The sequence below is a fragment of the Schistocerca nitens genome, chromosome 2, assembly GCF_023898315.1.
Source record: "Schistocerca nitens isolate TAMUIC-IGC-003100 chromosome 2, iqSchNite1.1, whole genome shotgun sequence".
In the NCBI taxonomy this organism is placed as follows: domain Eukaryota; kingdom Metazoa; phylum Arthropoda; class Insecta; order Orthoptera; family Acrididae; genus Schistocerca; species Schistocerca nitens.
In genome coordinates this window covers 1072061742-1072084942 of record NC_064615.1, presented here as the reverse complement: position 1 = coordinate 1072084942, position 23201 = coordinate 1072061742, and the positions used below count along the sequence as shown (strand labels likewise).

Here is a 23201-nt window from a genome sequence, read left to right as displayed (position 1 = left end):
TATCTTAATATGCAAGGGTATTTACAGATTTATAATCATGAACGAAAATTCGTTCTTGCTCCAAAAAAAAAAAAAAAAAAAAAAAAAAAAAACTTGACAGTCTTATCTATCAAAATACATACAGAATTGTTTTGTAACATTATTCTAACCATAATTTCACATTAAGCAATATGTTAGGTTATTAGAAGTTTAATATGTGTTTCGTAGTTTTCTGTTTGTACAAATGGTAACAATGTCATTCCCATGTGTAATTCGTGTATGTTGTTAGTAAAAAATACGTCTTTGTTTAGTTAAAATGTTTATCAAATTCAAAAAACATTGTAGTGATCCCCTTGCAATGACATTCTATATCTTAACTAAGAGCCATTTGTCAGCTTCTGCTGATAGTGACAATTAGTGCTATTGCACAGTGTAAACTTCAAGACAGTTTGTCCTTGTACATCACTGTGTTACAAATTGCCCTATGCATCACCATGTTACAGCAAAATTGTAGCAATTTTCCTATTTCATATTTGGTTACAGATAAACATCAAAATAAATTGTAACAAATTGCTGCATACATTTTCATGTTACAGCAAAATTGTAACAAATAGCCCTACAAAATGTTATATCCCATTCATCAACGTTGATTTTTAACATTTACACCAATCATCACAAACATATACTGGATAAAACTGGTGAAATGATGGACACCATTGCCACAATATTAGTGACAGGCATTACTCCAATAGTATGGTGGATACCATTGTGGGATCAGCAATGGTCAGTTGATATGGTGACTGACACTAACCATAATTCATTTTTGGGGCAATGTTGATCAGCTGATATGGTGACTGGCATACTAATGGGTGGGGCAGTTACTTTCAATTTATAATGGTGTTCATCATAAACCTCAATTATGTAGAGTGGTTCAATTATTGTCAACTGAAATCGTTGCAACTATTACACTAGATACTATTGATTGGGGCAAGGGTGGTCAGTTGACATGGTGACATTGTTTGCCAGTAAATGGGAGCCATTACATGATAATTCAGTCCTAATGTTTAGCAGAAATACACAACCCTCCTCAGAGGCGTTATAACAATATAAAATTTGCACTAGCAATTTTTTTCATATGGTGAAAAACTTCAGTGAAACAGAGCCCAAACTTCTGCAACAATGAACGTTTAAGAATGTAATGTATACTTGTTATCCTATAAAAAGATTTACAGACGAAAGACTAAGCAGGCAGCCATACATATCTAGTTTTTTTTTGGAACTTTATGGACCAAATGGACGAAACTGACACATGAAACTATACAACCTACATCTGAACACACAAGAGATTATACTGAAAAATGCAGTGCATTAATTCATGCTTATACACGTGAACTCACCATAGCAAATGTGGGTCTGGAACAGCAATCATACTTCAGCTTATTCATGTGTCCCGCAATATGTAATAGTTCATAAACAAAAAGAAATCGCTAAGTAATGTGCATCTTCTTACACTATGAATCATATATATTGCAACATGTAATACTTTGTAAAAAAAAAGGAGTTCAGAAGCTATGGTGTGTGTGTGTTTATAGGCTCCTACCCTATAAAATCTAGTACATACTAACATAATCATATAGTTAAAAAATAAGTGAATGGGAGAAACACCCTCCCCACAAGGACTTCGTATCAAATTCGTAACGATAATACAGAAAAAACTACTAATTCCAATGGGAATATAATCAGCTAGCACACTCTCACAAAAGCTGCGATGTGTTCTAAATGTAGTAGGTGTATCTGGAAATGACATCATGATTTTGTAAGAGGGATTGTGTTCTAAGATGTGTATATATGCTTAGTCACCAAGGTCTCACGTGATGTATAGATTTTGTTTGACTGAGCTGATACACATTGTCTGGTTATGGTACACATCACAATCCATTTGTGATAATGGTAGTCACATTCGGTGGGGTAACTGTTGTAACTATGTCAACTGATCTGCACTGTTGTAGCCAATAGTATCTGAAGTGCTGTGATTCCCCATATCAGCTGACAATAATTGTCACAATTGCATCGCATTCGGGAGGACGATGGTTCAATCCTGCGTCCGGCCATCCTGATTTAGGTTTTCTGTGATTTCCCTAAATCGCTCCAGGCAAATGCCGGGATGGTTCCTTTGAAAGGGCACGGCCGGCTTCCTTCCCTAATCTGTTGAGACCGATGACCTCGCTGTCTGGTCTCCTCCCCCAAACAATCCAATCCAATCCAATCACAATTGCATCTGGGCTAATGACAGTCACTACATCAACTGACCATCATTGCCACCAGAATTGTATCCACTAAGCATCCAGTGATATGTAGTCCTATTGCCAGGGTTATAATGACCATCATTGACCCAGTAGTGCATTCTACCATCTTCACTGTAAGGAGCAATCTATTACTAATTTGTTAACATTAGTCTGTACAAGGTAATTTGTTACAATTTTGCTGGTTCAAATGGTTCAAATGGCTCTGAGCACTATGGGACTCAACTGCTGTGGTCATAAGTCCCCTAGAACTTAGAACTACTTAAACCTAACTAACCTAAGGACAGCACACAACACCCAGCCATCACGAGGCAGAGAAAATCCCTGACCCCGCCGGGAATCGAACCCGGGAACCCGGGCGTGGGAAGCGAGAACGCTACCGCACGACCACGAGATGCGGGCAATTTTGCTGGAACATAGCAATGTGTCAGGTACTTTGTTACAATTTTGCTGTAAAACAATGGTGTAGGAGGCCATTTTGTCGCAATTATGCTGTTACATAGTTATGTGTCATATAATTTGTTACAATTTTGCTGTAACATAGTGACATATGGGACAATTTCTTACAGTTTTGCTATAACATCATTATGTGTAGAGCAATTTGCTACAATTTTGCTGTAAAATGACAATGTATGGGGCTCTATGTTATAATTTTGGTGTAACATACAATGTGTGAGGCTGTTCATAACATTTACATGTAACAGTGGTGATGTTTACTTTGGCACATACATACATGAAGTAATTAAAGAAGAGCAAGAGTGGAGGTTTCTTTGCTTTATATTCTTTTTTGCCTTAAGCGAAGGGATGTACTCCATCACCGTCATTTCGCGAATTTTTCGTTTCTGAGCGAAAATCTGCCCATCTTGGCTTCAGACAGGGTGACTCCCACCGCTCTTAATGCATATTGCTGGAGATGATCAGTCAGTGTCAGTCATTGGCTGCCTTTTCACATATGCCGCAAGCTGATTCACCTCCCCAACTCAGCACTATGTGGCCAGATCACCGGCATTTGAAACACCTAATGGGGCTGGGTACATATATCAGGGCTAGCTATACGTCGGAGGAGCCCTGCTATGATGTATTCATGTCGTCTCAGAGAACTGAGGTCACAACGAAAGTGGCAGTCGTCTCATCTTTCTATTATTTCTTATCTCTCTATTATTCCTTTGGTTCCTTTGTTCCACTTGTTTTATCCTCTGTAATGATCATTCTTGTTTGAGTTCTGAGATGTCTATAACATCGTGGTATGTGATCACAGCCTTGCTTGAAATAGGACAGTTATGCATCTAAAAATTATGTCATTTCTTTTTGAGTCATCATCAACTATTTGTTGGATATATTCCAATCTCTGTCTTCCTGTATAGCTTTGAATCTCTGAAGCTCCCTCTAGTACCATGGAAGTTAATCCCTGATGTCTTAAGAGGTATCCTATTATCCGGTCCCTTCTTCTTGTCAGTGTTTTCCACACGTTTCTGTGCTCGCCGATTCTGTGGAGAACCTCCTGGTTCCTTACCTTATCAGTCCACCTAATTTTCAACGTTCTACTGTACCAGCACATCTCAAATGCTTCTGTTGTCTTTTGTTACAGTATGCCAGCAGTCCATGTTTCACTCCCATATACTGCTACACTCCTAACGTATGTTCTCAGAAATTTCTTCCTCAGATGAAGGTCTGTTTCCTCCTAGTATACTTCCCTACGCCAGGAATGCCCTTTTTGGCAGTGCTAGTCTGATTTTTTTGTCCTCCTTTCTTCGTCCAGCCCTCTGCCCAGGTACCTGAGTTCCTGAACTCTGTCTATGATCCCCAATTCTGATGCTAACCTTCTCACTGTTCTCATTTCTGCTACTTCTTATTAATTTCGTCTTTCTTCGATTTTCTCTCAGTCCATATTTTGTACTCATTTGACAAAAGACAGTAAGTCCATCAGCGAATCTCGTCACTGATAACCTTTAACCCCAAATTTTTATTTATTTATTTCTTTAAATGTTTCTATGACGAAAAGATTAAACAGTAGGGGCGAAAGGCTACACCCGTGTCTTACACCTTTTTAATATAAGCTCTTCGTTCTTGGTCTTCCAGAATTATTATTCCCTGGTAGTTCTTGTACATACTGTATATTACCAGTCTATCGCACCGAGCGAGGTGGCGCAGTGGTTAGACACTGAACTCGCATTCGGGAGGACGACGGTTCAATCCCGCGTCCGGCCATCCCGATTTAGGTTTTCCGTGATTTCCCTAAATCGCTCCAGGCAAATGCCGGGATGGTTCCTTTCAAAGGGCACGGCCGACTTCCTTCCCCGTCCTTTCCTAATCCGCTGAGACAGATGACCTCGCTGTCTGGTCTCCTTCCCCGAAACAACCAACCAACCAACCGTCTATCGCAACCGAGCGAGGTGGCGCAGTGGTTAGCACACTAGACTCGCATTCGGGAGGACGACGGTTCAATCCCGTCTCCGGCCATCCTGATTTAGGTTTTCCGTGATTTTCCTAAATCGTTTCAGGCAAATGCCGGGATGGTTCCTTTGAAAGGGCACGGCCGATTTCCTTCCCAATCCTTCCCTAACCCGAGCTTGCGCTCCGTCTCTAATGACCTCGTTGTCGACGGGACGTTAAACACTAACCACCACCACCACCACCGTCTATCGCAATAGCTTATGCCTATTTTTCTCAGAATTACGAACATCATGCACAATTCTACGTCGTCAAACGCCTTTTCCAGGTCGTCAAATCCCATGAATGTGTCTTGATTTTTCTTCATTCTTGCTTCCATTATCAACTGCAGTATCATAACTACTGTCTCGTGTCTGCACCAAACCATACCGACGGTCATCTGACAGAGGCTTAATTTTCTTTTACATCCTTCCGTATATTATTCTTGTCAACAGCTCTGTTAAGCTGAGTCTGCGAGAATTCTCGCACTTGTCGGCTCTTGCTATCTTCAGAATTGTGTGGATGATGTCTTTCCGAAAGTCTGATGGTATATCGCCAGTCTCAATCATTCTACACACCAATGTGAATAGTTGTTTTGTTGCCACTTGTCCCTATGATTTCTTAAATTCCAATGGAATGTTATTTATTCCTTATACCTTACTTGATCTTAAGTAGACCGAACGTCTTTCAAATTCTGATGCTCACCTATCTCTTCTCCGTTGACTACTGTTTCTTCTTCCATCATGTCATGAGACAAGTCCTCCCACTCAAAGAGAAATTCAATGTACTCTTTTCACCTACACGCTCTTTCCTCTGCATTTAACAGTAGAAGTCGCATTGCACTCTTACTGTTACCGCCCTTGCTTATAATTTTGTCGAATGATATTTTCACTTTTCTACATACTGAGTCAGTCCTTCTGATGGCCATTTCTTTTTCGAGTTCTTCACATTTTTCACGCATCCAATTCGCCTTAGCTTCCCTGTACTCCTTATTTATTTCATTCCTAAGTGACTTACACATCTGTATTCCTGAATTTCCCTGAATATTTTTGTACTTCCTTCTTTCATCTATCAGCTGAAGTATTTCTTCTATTACGAATGGTTTCCTTGCAGTTGCCTTGCTTTTACGAATGGGTTTCTTTTCAACTTCTGTGATTTCTCTTTTTAAAGATGTCATTACTCATCAACTGAACTACCTGCTGAGCTCGTCATTATCACAGTGTCTGTAGCCTCAGAGAACTTGAAGCGTACTCTTCATTTCTTTGTACTTCCATGTCCTACTTCTGTGCACATTGGCTATTCCTGACTAGTCTCTTCAACTTCAGCCGACTCTTCATCACTACTAAATTGGGATCTGAACCTGTATCGGCACCTTGGTATGCCTTACATTCCAATAAGTGATTTCGGACTCTCTGCTTGATCTTAATTAATCTAACTGAAATTTTCCCATACTTCCCGACCCTTTCTAATTGTACCTCCTCCTCCTGTAATTCTTGATTAGAGTATTTGTAATTACTACCTGAAATTTCTTGCAAAACTCAATTCGTCTCTCTCCCCTCTCATTCCTGTTACAAAGTCCATATTTTGCCGTAACCCTTTCTTCTACTTCGTCCCTTACACGTGCACTCCAGTCGCCAATGACTTTTAAATTTTGATCTCTCTTTACGTATTGCATTAATCTTTCAGTATCCTGTCATACTTCCCCTATGTCTTCATCTTCTGCCAGCCACATCGGCATGTATACAAAAACCGTTGTTGTCGATTTGGTTTCCTGTCGATTCTGATGAGAACAACCTTATCACTGAAGTGTTTACAGTAATTCAGTCTCAGCTCTGCCTTCCTATTCACAGTGTTTCCTACTCCCTTTACACCATTTTCTGCTGCTGTTCATATTGCCCCACACTTTTCGACAAGAAATCCTTGTCTAGTTTCCACTTCACTTCTCTGACCCTCACTATTTTTACATTTCCCGTTCAGATTTTTTAGGGTCGCTACCACATTCAAACTTCCGACATTCCACGCTCCGACTTGTACAACGTTATCGTTTTGCTGGTGTTTCAATATTTTTCTCATGATGACTTCCCCCTCGGCTGTCTGAGTGAAAGACTAGTACGGAATCTTTTGCGAATGGAGACATCGTCTTGACACTTTTTCTATTACAGCTCACGTACCATGTGGGTATACATTACACATCCTTAATGCAATAGTTTCCACTGCCTTCTATATTCTCATGCCATTGATCATTGCTGATTCTTCCGCCTCTTACAGACAGTTTTCCACTTCAAGTGCAAGAGAGTGCCCTGAACCTCTGTCCGCTCCTCTGCCTTCTTTGGCAAAACTGGTAACAGAACGAAGGTAACATCTCGCGCTGGAAGTCATCAGCCGCCATTGCTGGTGATTTTATTCATAATGTAAACAGTGGCAAGATTCGACCTGAGACCGACAACGTTTAGCTTACTAGTCAAAGTTGTTAAACCTTATCATAGTCACCCACTTTTTGTGACTTCCTAAGAAGTTCCAGTTGCTTTAGTCCGTTAGTCTTAAACAACAAGTTAGTATTTCGTAACCGTTTAATCGTCTTTAAGGTATCAGCAAGCTCTGCCTAACCGTTTATGAATGCACTCGTAGAAAGGGGACACATTTTCAAATGTCCCATTCTTCCTCTTCCGCGCTACAGATACATTCTGATTTATGACTCCTTCAGCCCCGTTGCTAAATACAATCTTATTTTTCACAAGCCTCCCTCATTTGTTTTGATTAGTGGATATGAGTACTCCCAGACGTTAATTGGATCTCATTAGGAGTGAAGGTACTAAAATGATTTGCCATGATGTTCCCACGAACAGTTAGGGACATACAGTAGTGGAAATCAGTATATAGGGGGTGTTCCTATTAAAGTAATAGCCAATGTCTGTAGCATCCTGTATCGTATTTATTATGAAAGTAGTAGATAAAATAAGACATAAACAGGCACGACGGAATTACATAGTTTCTTTCATAAAACGAGTAGCAAAATAAGGTGTATGCATTTCCTGGGTGGAGACTGGTATAAAGACTCTCACTTGCTTGTTGTGTTATTGTATTGTTAGTACTCTGTGGAACCTCCGCTCTTCCTATTACCTCTAAAATTCTTTTCAGCATCGATTTCGTTAGGGTTTGTAGTTCTTGTAGTGAATCTGTCGCACACCCTTCTCGTATCGAACTTTTCAGCTCACATACAGCCGCACATTGCTTTCGAATTGTGATAAATACGCCTATCACGTATTCTGCAACGGTTTTCTATAGTATGTATATCCAGGCTACATAAAGGCCACGGCAAGACATCAATATCTTTATCCTCAAACCGCTTTTAGATGTAGCATAAACATGCACAGTTGCACTATCTTGTGGAAACATTACACTTTCATTCCCCATGAACTCATACATTCTAATCAATTCTGCCTCTACAATCGAACTGTTCATGTAGCAGTTCACTGTTCTGTTCAATCAGGCAGTGAGTGATTTATGTTTAGCGCAGAAGGCTGCCCAAATCATAAAACTTCTGCCACAAAAATTTTTGCTCACTCTCACCTGCTGATCTGTTCTCAGTTCATTCCAATAATGCTGAAATCCATCCAGCCTATGTAAATTAAACTTCTTGTCATCACTGAAGATCACTGTATCCCATTCTGAAGAGCCGGCCGCGGTGGTCTCGCGGTTCTTAGGCGCGCAGTCCGGAACCGTGCGACTGCTACGGTCGCAGGTTCGAATCCTGCCTCGGGCATGGATGTGTGTGATGTCCTTAGGTTAATTAGGTTTAAGTAGTTCTAAGTTCTAGGGGACTGATAACCACAGCAGTTGAGTCCCATAGTGCTCAGAGCCAGCCATTCTGAAGTCCCTGACACACGTTTCTCAGGAAACTTAAATCCAGCCTGTTTATGTTTGGATGTTAGGATAAGTCACTGCAGTCTCTTGAATGGAACACGTTTTCATTTGATAAAATTTGTTGTTCGGGTCTGGCAGCTACCGAAAACTTTAAGTCACAAACAAGTCAAACAAGTTTAAGCCAGAAGCAAGTTGAGAACAATAACGGTTTGTGGCCCTCATTATGCGCAAAAGGAACCGTTCCGATGGCTCAGATAAATTTTCGCTTTGCTGGTATTTTACGTTCTGTTTATACCGGGCCCCCAATCTAACGAAATTATCGATCACTGTACATGTGCAGTTCAATTTCTTGGCGGTTTGACAATTAGAGAGTTCCATGTTCCATTTCCTTGTATGCACCAATTTCTGCTCTTTCGTCTCATGATAACTGCTTTCCATGTGGCACTGTCACAATTGTGGTTTATGTTCACAACACGCGCTGTCATTAATAGTGTCTGTTTCCTACACTAACACCGGACAGAGTAGACTGCCTTTGTACTGTGTTCTACCCTCTACCATCTGAATCGTTGATGTCCGCACTTCTGATATCAAATGCGTTACCACTTGACTGCATTTGTCAGTATTCTGGATCTCGATCTGCTGCGTATACACTGTGCACAACTATTCCAACCGACTACGTTAATTTTCCTATAAACGTCCATGCCTTCACACTGATTGCCTCTAGCATATAGGCTCACGCAGACACAGCTCTACATGCTTGTGTAAGCCTTATACAACTGAGATGCGGCATGTTTCCTAGACGTTGCCCGCTAATGTCTGTTCCACCTCAACAGCCATGCGTCTCATCAGCGTGCAGAACACCTTGCGACTGAGGCTTCTCTTGACGAGGTGTGTAACATCCTCAGGATATGGGCGGCAAAGCCGAGATCCTCACTTTCAGTGATATACAACGTTCCAGCGTAACGCTGCACGGTGATAGCTGAATCATATCCAGAGCTTATGGTTCCAGAGGACGGGCGGAGCTCACCAGTTCCCAGCTCAGGAAACCCAGGTCTGCCAAGTCCACACCCAGCAAGCGAATGCTGATCTCCCTGAGGTGTTCGCCGTTTAGAACGAGCGCGGAGGGAGGGGTGCCATTATCGAAAATATGACTTCTGGTTGGTTGGTTTGGGGGAAAGAGACCAACCAGCGAGGTCATCTGTCTCATCGGATTAGGGATGGATGGGAAAGGAAGTCGGCCGTGCCCTTTCAAAGGAACCATCCCGGCATTTGCCTGGAGCGATTTAGGGAAATCAAGGAAAACCTAAATCAAGATGGCCGGACGTGGGATTGAACCGTCGTCCTCCCGAATGCGAGTCCAGTGTGCTAACCACTGCGCCACCTCGCTCGGTACACTTCTGGTTGAAGAAAGTATTATGGAGAGAAGAGGAAATGAGGCCTGGGTAAGAACTGAGGGGTGGTGGGAAGACACATGTGGCAAATATTACACCTGGCAAGAGATGAAGAGGAAGGCCTAGGGATAATGTAATTAAAACGCACGGAGGACAGAATGCAGGAGATAGGAGAAAACGAGATCAGGGTAAGAACTGAAAGGTGATCGGAAGACTGCAGAAAATGGAAGGAGTTGTAATCCAAGAGTGGAAGGAAACTGTACAATATGATGATGATGTTGATTCAGATATGTCTTAAAAAACGTGTATGTGAGACAAAGTCTCTCGATTGAACTACGCATTCCTGAGAATTAAATGTTACTGGGGTGTGCGTACTGTAAAACCTTCGGTACAGACACCATCAGATTATTTGACTTGTCGCTCTAACGATGTAGGCGGGTGTCAGCAATATGTCTCGTGGTTTATCGTGGCGTGTTTATCTATGCCGTTAGGACAGACGATAGAAATGCCACTTGCACGCTTAGAGTAGCAGATTGACGGTGACCAACTTTAAACAGAACTTGATTAATTTTCACACACATTTATTAAAATAATAAAAATCATAGATATTACGTAACTTGATTCTGCATGCTGTTTACAATTGAGAATCTGAAGTTCCTTTGGTCTTGTACGTTAATCTTATTCTTACATATCTCTGATACTTGACAAAGTGTCGATACATTTCTCTTCATGGCTATGTACAGGAATATGATAATCTTATTAGGCGCAGACTGAAACTTGACTATAGGCTAATTCAGACTAATGCAGACTAATGCAGAGTGACTAATCAGAGGCCTGTACACTCGTTATAATACCTCGAGCGTTCAGGTATCACTGCGCGAGTGTGATCCGCTAGGAGAAAAGGTTCTACGTTAGCAGCAATCTCATTGGCTGCATTACATATTAATACGCGGATCGGAGGAAGCAGAATTTGGTCCGTCGCTAAGACAGCGCCATCTCGTAGTGCGGAGACGGGCGAGCGCTGCGCCTGCGCTGTTGTGCTTAGCGAGGCGCGCTCTAGTGGGAAAGTTGTGTACACGGAACTATGTACACAACAGTTACTTTACACTTCTGACGCCATTGTAAAGCAAACGCTCATTCTAATTTATGTCTAAGGGATGACTGACAATGAATGTGATAAACACGTGTTATTGCTGTCTGATGGCTTGCTATTCGAACACAATTAACAAGTTCTCATTTTTATAGCTTTTGCTGTGATTTTGGCATTATTGTGACTGCTCAGAAACAATACTGATGTAGGCATTTTATGTTTCACTGGAGCCTACAACTAACTTCTGATTAGAGTTCCATACTCTAAAAGCCATCCCCGGATATTACTCTAGTAGTTTTATCACAACCAAGACAGGCCCATTACAGTAGCCCACGTGTACAAGGGTGTAACTATTATAGGTACAGAAGAGTGCAGCTAGTACAGGACAATGCACCAAACAAAAAATCTTAATAAATGCAGGGTGTAACGTGTGTAAGTGCCGATATTTTTATTGGCGGATGAGTAAAGTGTATTGAACATCATTACATCAGTATTTACATCATTTTCAGACCAATAATTATAGCCATTACAACTCATATGGTTTTCGGTTGGTTAGTACCTCCAAGCACATGTAGCAAGAGCAAACCATTAATGCTTTTCTTCCCCTGGACAGCAGGTCAGGTCTTGAAGTGTGGACACGTGGATGCAAAACGGTTAGTCTATACTGATAGGCGTTGTTCATTAGTGATGTAGTATGTCAATGCAGAAATCATCACGAAGTAATTTTGTGACTTGTTTGTGGGAATACTGTTCGACACAGAAAAAAAGCAAGCATCACACTGATGTATATACATGTTAAGGTACCACGTGTTAGAATATTTGCATTTATACCCATTACACCCCGCATAGGTCCGGAAACCATGTTGTTGTTGTTGTGGTCTTCAGTCCTGAGACTGGTTTGATGCAGCTCTCCATGCTACTCTATCCTGTGCAAGCTTCTTCATCTCCCAGTACCTACTGCAACCGACATCCTTCTGAATCTGCTTAGTGTATTGAGCTCTTGGTCTCCCTCTACGATTTTTACCCTCCACGCCGCCCTCCAATGCTAAATTTGTGATCCCTTGATGCCTCAAAACATGTCCTACCAACCGATCCCTTCTTCTAGTCAAGTTGTGCCACAAACTTCTCTTCTCCCCAATCCTATTCAATACCTCCTCATTAGTTACGGAAACCATGCGTTCCTGAAAAACAGAAATGCTTATAGGAATCTTTCGTTACTGTATTTGTCTTGAATGCAGCATTGTACAGATGTAAAACATGGATGATAAACAGTGTAGACATGAAGAGAATAAAAGCTTTTAAAATGTTGTGCTACATAAATGGGTAAGTTGTGGATGGGTAAATGAGTTAATTTAGTGGTCATCAAACTGTAGCTGATAGGCTGCACGTGATCCGAATCGAGTGTTAGTGTGGTCCACAGTCGTTAGCTATACTTAATAATGAAATGCATCTAGCAATTAACAGCCAAATTCAAAAATGTCTACTACTGTTAAGAGCTTTTACAGAACATTGTTTTCCTGCTCAGCAACTAACAAAAATACTTAAATAGAAAGTAATTTTTAAGGTGTGCTTTATTGTAGTTGGCATTGACCAAGTTGTCCGAGAGCTAACAGTAAGAACAGTTGACTGCTCACGTCAGGAGCAGATGGGTAGGTAGCGCTGCCTCTTTGGGGTTAGGCGATGTTCGAGGGGAAATGTTTTATTGTTTGCTTCCAGTACTGACAAGTCACAGATGTTCGCAACTCATACCGATCAGCTGCTATGGTACACCCATGTTCAGAAAAAAACAGAACGCCTTGAGCGTCTAGAGATAGGATGTTCATATTCACAGGACATGTACGTTAGTATGTTCTGCAGAAACAGTTCGCATATCAGGTTCAGCATGTGTCCTGTTGCCTAGTAGGCACATGGTCGGCTATGCACCCTGGTAACTTGTACCATATGTGATGGCATCAATGCATGTAATGGGCGAATGGCGCCCTATGGTATAGCCATCCATGGCGCGTTCACCCACTTCCAGAGATCATCTGTGATGGTTGGCACTGGGTCACAGTCCTGCACATGTCGTTTCACCATATCCCACACATTTTCGATTGGCAACAAGTCGGGTGACCAGCTGGGCCAGAGCTATAGGTTAACATCCTGCGACACCAAAAAGGCACATATAGAGCAACAAGTGGCTGTGCATTTCCTTGCTGAAAAATGGCGTCTGGGGTGTTGTGCAGAAAGGGTACAGCTACGAGTCACTGGGTGTCGTTCGCGTACGTCACATTGGTCACAGTGCTTTGGATATGCACCAACTGTGATTTTTGGATGTAACCAATAGTACCCCACACCACAAAGCCTTAAAATGGCACTGTATGTCTCGTGCAAATGCAGCTCCCCCTGTCTGCCACGAGCCAAAATGCGGCCATCATTATCGCACAAACAGAACCTGGATTTGTCCTAAAACACTATCTGATCCCCTTTCCGTCCCCAGTGACGTCATTCCACGCACCTTGCCGCCTAGCATGTTTCTGCACATTCGTCAATGTTAGGCGGAGAAGCGGACGACGTGCACGTAAACCCATGCCATAACATACGGTGACGGACTGTCACCCCTGGGTCTACGATGTGTTACACTGTTCCACTGCTGCGCCAGAGCCGAGTAGGACACAGCTATGCCCTGCAATGGCATTCAGATGAGATGTCAATCTTCTCGGGGGTGGTCTGTGTGGTACGTCCTGACCCATCTCGTTGTATTCTACAGCCTTCCATGAACAATTGTGCAAACATCCGTTGCACTGCCGAAACACTTCGTCCTACAAGAGCAGCAATTTACTGGATGGATGCATCACAGCTCTCATACCAATAACTCACTAATTTGGCGGTACAGTTTGCGCATACCTCTGAGAGGCATCATGCACGTCTGCTCAAATCACACCGATCCATTACCTTCAGTTTATAGCGACAACTAGAGCCACATGCATATTTTACCGGTGAGTGGTGTTGTACCATGTTGTCGATATTGACCTTGAACCTGGTCCTTGAGATGCTAATCATTTCTGCAGACTGTTCTAATGTATATGTCCTGTGAATATCAACATCCTATCTCTGGTCGTTCATGGTGTTCCGTTTTTTTCTGAACGTGGGTGTATAAATTTCAAACGCAGGTAACGTGGGTTTGTGATTGCGCATTATAGAGACACTCATCTTCAAATGTGATACATATTTGTAGCAAGGAATATGAAATTAAATGAAGGCTGTTATAGCACAACGCAAGGAGTAGAAGAAAAAGACATTCCGAACATTCGGTAAACATTTATCATCTGGTCTGAAATTGTCCAATGCTTTTATATATAAGTCAGATTACTATCATTAACCCATTAGTCATCCACTCACACAGACAACACCATAACAAAAACAACACCACAACAGGCAATTATAGTGTGACAACTTTCAGGTCTCTGTGGCTCGCAGCAATATAAAAAGGAGAACAGTCGAAACGAAGCATTTCGAATGCTGCCGAGATTTTGCGGTAAGTCCTAGAGGGTCGGTGGTCAGTTTGTCGTGTCAATTCCGTGGTTAGTCTATTAGGGGTTCATAACATACTACTTTATGTAGGTTATCACTAATTAATAATATCAGTACATAAGCAACTCTAGCTGCCACCCCACAATGTCTCTATTGGTTCTTGTGCAAGGACAGTTGATGACCACTGGGATAATTAATGAGCGCATAACACAAACTGAGTAAAGGGAGGAATTGTTTGCTAGACCACATCCAAATGCGCTAAGGAATTGTCAATGTGGTAACTGAAGAAACTGTAAATGGCAAAAAATGAACAGGGGGACAAACACCAGACTACAGTGAGCAGTTTCAAATAGATACAGGCTGTAATAGCTACTCAGAGGTGATGGGGCTTTCATAGAATAGACTACCATACAGAGATGCATGGATGTTGGATTCACTTGACGCTTAATGGCTGTTAACAGGCTGTATGACTTTGGACAGGTGATACTAAGTGATGGGGAATGCAGGTGATCCCATTTTTCCAGTAGGGGTGGAGTAACCCACCTGTTGATGTGGATGATGAAGCCGTCATCGACACCTCTCCTCAGCATGTCCTGCACGGCCTCCCTGGTGCAGATGCTCAGACCCAGCACATTCACGTCCAGGATACTCTTCCAGTCTTCTGTCTTGCCATCTGATTGTCAGAAAAAGAAATTAAACATTGGTAAACGGAATATTTATGGAATAATTTTCATAAATACAAATGTTTAGAGAGTGTTCGATGTATCATCCAGCCATTTAAAATTTTTCACATATTCAGCTGTTATTCTTACGCGGTTATTCATTAAAATTTATTACAAAAGTTTGACGTTTTGACAACGCAGTAAACAACTGCCATGATCTCTTCATGCATCAGAGGCTTCAGTTGTATGTATGCAAGTTGCTCAATAGTGTTTCCTGGTATCGTAAACGCGCTTTCCATAAGATCTGGTACGGTAAACGCGCCTTCTATAAGATTGTCGTCTCAGTCCATTCATATGTCTTGGAATGCAGGAAAGTAAGTCGTTGGTCAATCGACGGTTCACCTGGGTGCACATCCCTCCACCCATCATAATCCTTGTATTTGTTTATTTAACTTGTTGTGACTAGGGCTATCAGGCTATTTCTTACATCGAAGCAGGGTTTGACAAATAGAGTACATTTTCTACACCACAGTTTCCTAAGAAATAACAATTTTGATATGACAATTAGTATTAAAATGATTTCAGTGTCTGAAGTGACAGTTTAAGTAAATATTACTGTCTATAAGTGATGAAGTTAATGCTGCAGCTGCTGCCACTATAGTGATAATAATAATATAATAATTATAATAATGACAATAATAACAATGATGATAGTTTCAGATATACGTCCGAGAGGTGGCACCATCGGCGCGTATCGAGGTCACGTTTAGCTACTAGCATCTTTGGAAAGAATGCACACCAAGTTTAAGCTATATTGGTCTATTTCTTTGTGTTTGGCATTCGTGTGAATCAAGGAATTCGAGTAATTGTCAAAAAATGGACGAAAAAGAATTTCGTGTGGTGATTAAACATTATTTTATGAAAGGCAAAATGCCTCAGGAGACTAAAGGGAAGCTTGATAAACATTATGGTGACTTTGCACCTTCGATTAGAACAGTTTATAAGTGGTTTCAAAATTTATGAGTGGCCATATAGGCACAAGTGATGCTGAACGTTCTGGACGCTCTGTGGACGTTACGACTCCAGAAATCGTTGATAAAATCCATGATATGTTGATGGTTGATGGTGATACTGCTAGTGCTATGGCGATCTCGAATGAATGGGTACATAATATTTTGCATAAACGTTTGGACATGAGAAAGCTATCTGCAAGGTGGGTTCCGCGATTGCTCACGCTTGATCCAAAACGGAATCCTGTGAAGTGTTGCAAGGTTGGTTTGCAGCTGTTCGGGAAGAATCGGCAGGATTTTAAGCGTCGTTTCGTCACTGTGGATGAAATATGGATACATTACTATACTCCTGATACCAGACAACAATCTAAACAATGGGTTACCAAGGGAGAATCTGCACCAAAAAAGACGAAGACCATTCCTTCGGCCAGAAAGGTTATGGCAACTGCCTTTTGGGATTCACGAGGGATCATCCTCATCGACTATCTGAAAAAGGATAAAACTATTACAGGTGCATATTATTCATCGTTATTGGATCGTTTGAAAACCTAACTCCAAAAAAACGCTGGCGATTGGACTGAAAAAACGTCCTGTTCCATCACGACAATTACTCCTCACACACCTCACCAGTTGTGGTCGCAAAATTAATGGAAATAGGATTCTAACTCGTTTCACATCCCCCCTACTCTCCCGACTTGTTCCCCAATTTGAAGAAATGGCTGGTGGGCCAAAGAATTTATTCAAACGAGGAGCTGATTGCAGCAACTAATAGCTATTTTGTAGCCTTGGACAATTCCTATTATTCGGATGGGATCAGCGGTGGACGAATTGTATAAGTCTAAAAGGAGACTATGTCGAAAAATAAAAAAGGTTTAACCCAAACACATAAGTAGATTTTATTTTTGCACAAATTTTTTTAAACACCCCCTCGTAGAAGGAATTTTTGGATGTCTGAGACTGCATAGAATAACGTGGCCGGCAGATGTGCAGTCGGCAGGACAAGCATGGGGAGAGCAGTAGTGGTGGGGGAAATGCTGAGCGCTGGAGGGGTAGGGGCATTCTCAACTGAAACTCACATTTTTTGTAAATATTAAGCAGGGCTTCCCCACATCCACAGTTGCATGGAGGTCATTCAATAGGATCTGTCACCTCCTCTTCAGCTAGTAACTAAATAAAATTCTGCTGAAAATACAGTGATTTGTTTTTGCTTGACTCACTAACCATTTGTAACTTTCAGACAAGCACCATGAGTGGCGAATCTTGATTAAAATCTACACTTTTCTCTTGTTTCCATGTTAAAATTTCCTTCTATTACCAAAACACAGCCGAGTTTACAGAATGTTACCTCACTAATATGTTGAGCAGTTGCTAGAGAGTTCTGAAACGCTGATTTATTCAGTTTATTAGGTGAGGAACTGAGGAAAACTGAGGCCAGTATATTATTAAAAAGCACATCCTCGGTTCAAAATAAATGTAAACTTTCCCTTATATCGTTCCCAAACCTGCATCACTTCTTTCACTAACTGCCAATGGCCCTTAAACGTAAATAACCATTAAATAAGTCCGTGTTCATGAAATAACGCAATAGATAATTATGTTTTGAACAATAAACTTACGCTGAAATGCTCTCATCTTTGAGTGCTATAATTCACCATAATCTCTTTTCGATATCTCAAATGGTTTACGAAATATGAGGAATGTATGGATATTTCAATCTGGTTTTATCGATGGCGCTGCGTGACAGCAAAAGATTATGCTACATAAGATCAATTTTCTCGTTATTGGTTGCATATTCAGACCTCCATCCAAGTCTAAAGAAAAATTTGATACGTTAAATAAATTTCGTACGCAGTAACATATTATGTAACATGCGTCGAAAGCAAAACTGTAGCAACCCCCAGTTTTCATTGAAAACTTTTTCGAATTTCTCGGAGTATCTTACTTCCATATAAATATCGCGATAACTATAATCATCAACGAAATGATGGTTACACATTATGAAACTGACATATAAAGCTAAAGCAAAAGTGAAATTTTTTACGGAATAGTATCCGTAAAAGAGTTTCAGAAAGATTTCAGGGCGTGCGCCTTGAGTCTGTCTTCGCCGATCGGCCGAAATGTTGCAGATACTGAAAAGAGAAAGATCTAGTTGGGAAGAAGAATGTAAGGGAATACCAGGAGTGTACAAGGACAATGGTAATCCTTATTGTTGCTTTAGTGGATACATTAACTGTCTTCCGATGCTGGAGATGTGATTCAGTTCCGTAATATAATGAGGGAAGTCGTTACAGAGTCGGGTTCCTGCTTCTGAGAAGGATTTCGAGAATGTCGTTGAACGATGGAGTGGGACAGAAAAGATTTTTCTCTCATGGGAACGAGTATTCCTGCCATATTGTTCAAGTAATGCGTTAATGTCAAGGAAGGATAAGAAGACAGTATCCGTTGATAAGAGAGTAGAAGAGACATAGGGTATGGAAATCTCTGCGTTTGTCCGCCCACAGCTAGGATATCTGTGTATAAGACAGTTTAATATAGTCAAATAGTCGAACATCACTTACATAACGAACGCAAGCATTCATAACCAATTCCAGACCCTGTAAGCTTCCTTGAGAAAGCCCATGGAGGATAACATTGCTGTAATCTGTAATCGGAAGTATAAGTGTTTGTACAAGTTTCTTTTTCAGGTCAAGAGGGAACAGCTTTTTATATTTTTGTAAGGTATGGAGAGATGCTGATGCCCTCTTGCACATTGGACACTGCAGTTATGTGCTCAGTCCAATGTGTATTCCCATCTACTAGTACTACTCGACATTTCCTAATGGGAGAATCTGATATTTGTCACATTCGGGGCTCAAGATGGAAGAGATTCCCGACATTTCAGGCTAATGAGCCTAGACAGACCAATCAGTACCACTTGGGTTTTGGATGGGCTGTGTTTTGACCTTCGATCCTGCCGCTATTTTGAAAGTGAACATAGGTCGGTACTGTGATTCTCAATGGATGTCTTAAGGTATGTTGGTTTTGCACTTAGATACAATTCCACGTCATTAGGGTCCTTGTGGTAAATGCAATAGGACAAAACTGTTCAAAAAGATTTCAGGCCTGCAACCGGTCGTCGTAAACTTCATTGCACGATATTTCGGCTGGAAAACTGCCAGCCATCTTTAGGGGAGCCGAACAAGGCTTTTGAACTGTTGATTCGCTGGGAAATTTTCAACTTTTACAGGACAAAACTGATAACACATCGTTTACATACAATGAAAAGAGTACAGGAGATAACACTGAACCCTGGGGTACGCTTGATAGACCCTGCTTCCATTGTGACTTTATGGTACGGCGAAAAGTCAAGTATTAGCGAAACCATTGTACTGCACTTGCCGAGAAATTTAGGCTGCTAAGTTTGGCAAGTAAAATGTCGAAGTCGATAATGTCAGAGGCTTTGCTAAACTATAAGGGGTACATGATAGTCACCTCTGGTGCATCCATATCGAGCTTCAGATGATCTGTTGCCTTCATTAAGGCAGATTTTGTGCTACCATGTTCACAGAAAGGCGACTGGTATTCACCTAGTATATTGTTTGTAGTCAGTAAGTTTGTTAGCTGGTCGTGGACTGTATACTCTAAGGTGCAGGAAGTAAGCAAATAGTTCGGTAATCAGAAGGTGCAGTGCCAATGTCTTGTTTTAGTAGTGGTTTAACTAATCCGTTTTCCAGGCCTTGGGGAATTAGTGGACCAGTAATAATCTTCATCATTTGGACTGTGATGTCAACATGTCCAGTAGACGACGATCTGATTTGCATGATGACTTGTTTGACGGTATTGTAAGTATCCTTACTTCGTAGTAAAATCTACATCAGTGCCATATCATAGTAATGTATCTCGCCTATTCTTTCTGAGAACCTCTAAGTACAATGTAATTTCCAATTCAAATTCTGTGTCCCAATAATGAAGTTCTTTTTTGAGACATACTAAGTAACACAATCGGTAAAATAAGTAAATGTAAAACGCCGTTTAACATACTGCGGGAACAACTGGCTATCAAATGTAGCTTACAAAGCTCAAAAAGCTTAAAAAAGTACAAATGAAGAGAAGGATATCACAATACCCAGTCCCAGGGTGGAGTAAATTTCCACCTGACCGGGAGTCGAACCCAGGCCTGAACATCCTGTATTCATATTTCACATTCTCAATTAAAGAAAAAAAAGAAAAATCTCAGCAGATTCTTGCAGTACACCGACATCCACAAGATGATAGTCGTTTCGAGGCACTTGATCCGTTGGAACATACATTTAATGCTGACCTACGACACAGCCGTAGGTTACTTTTATATAAAACATTATACAGTTTCGTCTCCAGAATGTCCCACCTGTCCCCTATTAAAGCACGTCTGTATATGTTTCCTGACATGTGTTCTCATTCAGTTCTAATTCTACAAGGAGTAGATGTTTCTAACAGCAATTTCCGAAGAATCTGTATCCTAAATACATAATTTTCTTCTCGTCTACTCTAACAGTTTCATTCATGAAACATTCAATGACTGTTTTCGTTCATGTTTGGCGTGTGTTCCAGCGAACAATGAATGGGAAATGGGATTTCGATATTGCTATAGCCAAAGTATTCTGTATTCTGGATGTTTTATGCTTACCAATTAGTGTACAGATTTTATGCTGACATAGGTGGACTTTCTTGCTGCAGGCAGTGTATTTGAGGTAAAACGCAATTTCGGATATTTATGTGACATTCATTACACAATTACTTACGTTATCTTTGAAAGTAGCACTCTCTTTTTATTTTCCTGGACGTTGGACCTGTGCAGTTACAACATTTTGCTGATGATACGCTCTGCTTTTTCTGTGTTATTTATTGCAGAAATAGAAGCCTTACTTTGGGAAAGTAGAATAACACAGGTCAAAACACACATTGTTTACTGCAATACAAATCTGCAAGAGCAGCAGCAGAAGATATGCAAAACTTTAACACTATTTTTGTTGCAATTACACTAAACATTTACTGACACCATTACACTTTCTGCCCTTAATCAATTCGCTTTTGGCACGCAGACATGAAAATCCACTATTAACTTGGTACTTACTGATAGAAATTCCGTTTTTGAGCTGGGGTATACTGTCACATGTCTAGTAAGGCTTTTTCTTGGAACCTAATTTTTAGTCGGAGTATTTTATCGTAGGAGATAAGAAAAACTGAAATGTTATCTATCGGCAGATTTATTTCCCAACTGCCTCTTCTTCTGTGCAATGCTCTGAGAAACCTGCGGTCGCTGGATGATATGACTTCCTTCCCCTTAGCGTAGTAGAGTTGTCAGTTGAAATGTGTAGCCTGCCGTAATCTGTTATTTTGAATCAGCCTCTATGTAACCCGTCGTCTAGTGCGCTAAGATCCCTGATACCCTCTGATTACATCTTACACAGAAGAAATCCGTTGTGTCTGGCTAGGCAATAATTGGAATTTAGTTTTGTGCGTGAAAGAATATATTGATCCTCTCTATAATGGCAAAATCTCTAACATATGGTAGAAAAGTGACCTGTAGGAGTTTGTGGTCTATAGTAGTGAAATATTTACGGACGATCAGATTTTGGAGAAGTGTCGTAATATTTCGAACATCTCTCAGAAAATCAGCAACATTTAGGCTTTCGTTCAAATGAAAATCAAATGAATAACTGGTATTATGATCAAAACATTCTAGTATCGTCGTTTTTCTCTGAATGCTTTCCATCACTGAGTGTAGCACAGTATATAAACGCTATTGAGACAAACTGTAAAGTTTCTGGGACACATGTTCAGTTCTGTCATTATTTCGAATGTACCATATTTCTTTCCCTTTTTTTTGTAATCCAGAATGGATGTACACAGTATGGCTGTATTCAGCATTCACTAGTTTTAAAACATACAGAGCATCAATCTCTTCGTCTGATGAAGAGGACATGTTCTGATACATTCGTAGCAGCACCGTTTCGCATCTGACAGCGCCACTTCAGTGTGAATTGCTAACGTTCTATCCGCGCTAAGACAGAGCGAGGTGGCGCAGTGGTTAGACACTGGACTCGCGTTCGGGAGGACGACGGTTCAATCCCGCGTTCGGCCATCCTGATTTAGTTTTTCCGTGATTTCCCTAAATCGCTCCAGGCAAATGCCGGGATGGTTCCTTTCAAAGGGCACGGCCGACTTCCTTCCCCGTCCTTCCCTAATCCGATGAGACCGATGACCTCGCTGTCTGGTCTCTTTCCCCCAAACAACCAACCAACCAACCAACCACCCTATCCGCGCCAAATCCCTGATCCGTCGCTTCCAGGCGTCCACGCACGCCATTTCTGCTTGAATTGGGCCCACGGCAACTGGGAAGGTTTTACTGAGTTAACTGTCTCATCTTAAATGAGCATGATAACGAACAGAGATTGATGCTCTTCGTTCCTGTGAAACAGACAGTGCAAAATTGCGACCATCTCAAGAACTTGGATCACATTTTACGACTGATCATTTATTCTGGTAGATCTGTACTAAATTCCGTTCCGTTCCGTTCCATTCTTTTCATGCAAATTCCTGGATGGTTCATTTGAAAAGGAACGGCCGACATCCTTCCCCACCCTTCCTTAATCCTATGGGACCGATGACCTCGCTGTTTGGACCCCTACCGCAAATCAACCAACGAATCTACCGTTCGATTGTTGCATTTTTGCCTTTGCGTGTATTGTTCGAAAAACTGTTTTCACTGAAATCAGTCGCCCGGTCATTAACTTACAGATACACCACATGTCTCGGTACTTCTTGTGTAGTTTTACAGATATTTATTGCACAGTTTGAGAGTAGATCAGACCTTTTAAATGTTTGGCAGTGTGTACAGAAATTCCGATGCGCCGTACCGTTTCTTAACCACTAATATAAGTGCATACAGCTATTTACACCAATATTTCAAGAAATATAAAATACGTAGATTTGAACTT

General features: G+C 41.2%; 1 protein-coding gene across 1 annotated transcript in view; it reads right to left on the bottom strand.

The window, feature by feature from the left end:
• LOC126234796 (dehydrogenase/reductase SDR family member 11-like) overlaps positions 1 to 23201 on the bottom strand; it is a 47521-nt gene that overhangs the window by 14603 nt on the left and 9717 nt on the right. The window contains exon 3 of the mRNA XM_049943545.1: positions 15114 to 15243. Within this exon, the coding sequence (XP_049799502.1) occupies positions 15114 to 15243 (130 nt within the window). The remainder of the gene's footprint in view (positions 1 to 15113; positions 15244 to 23201) is intronic.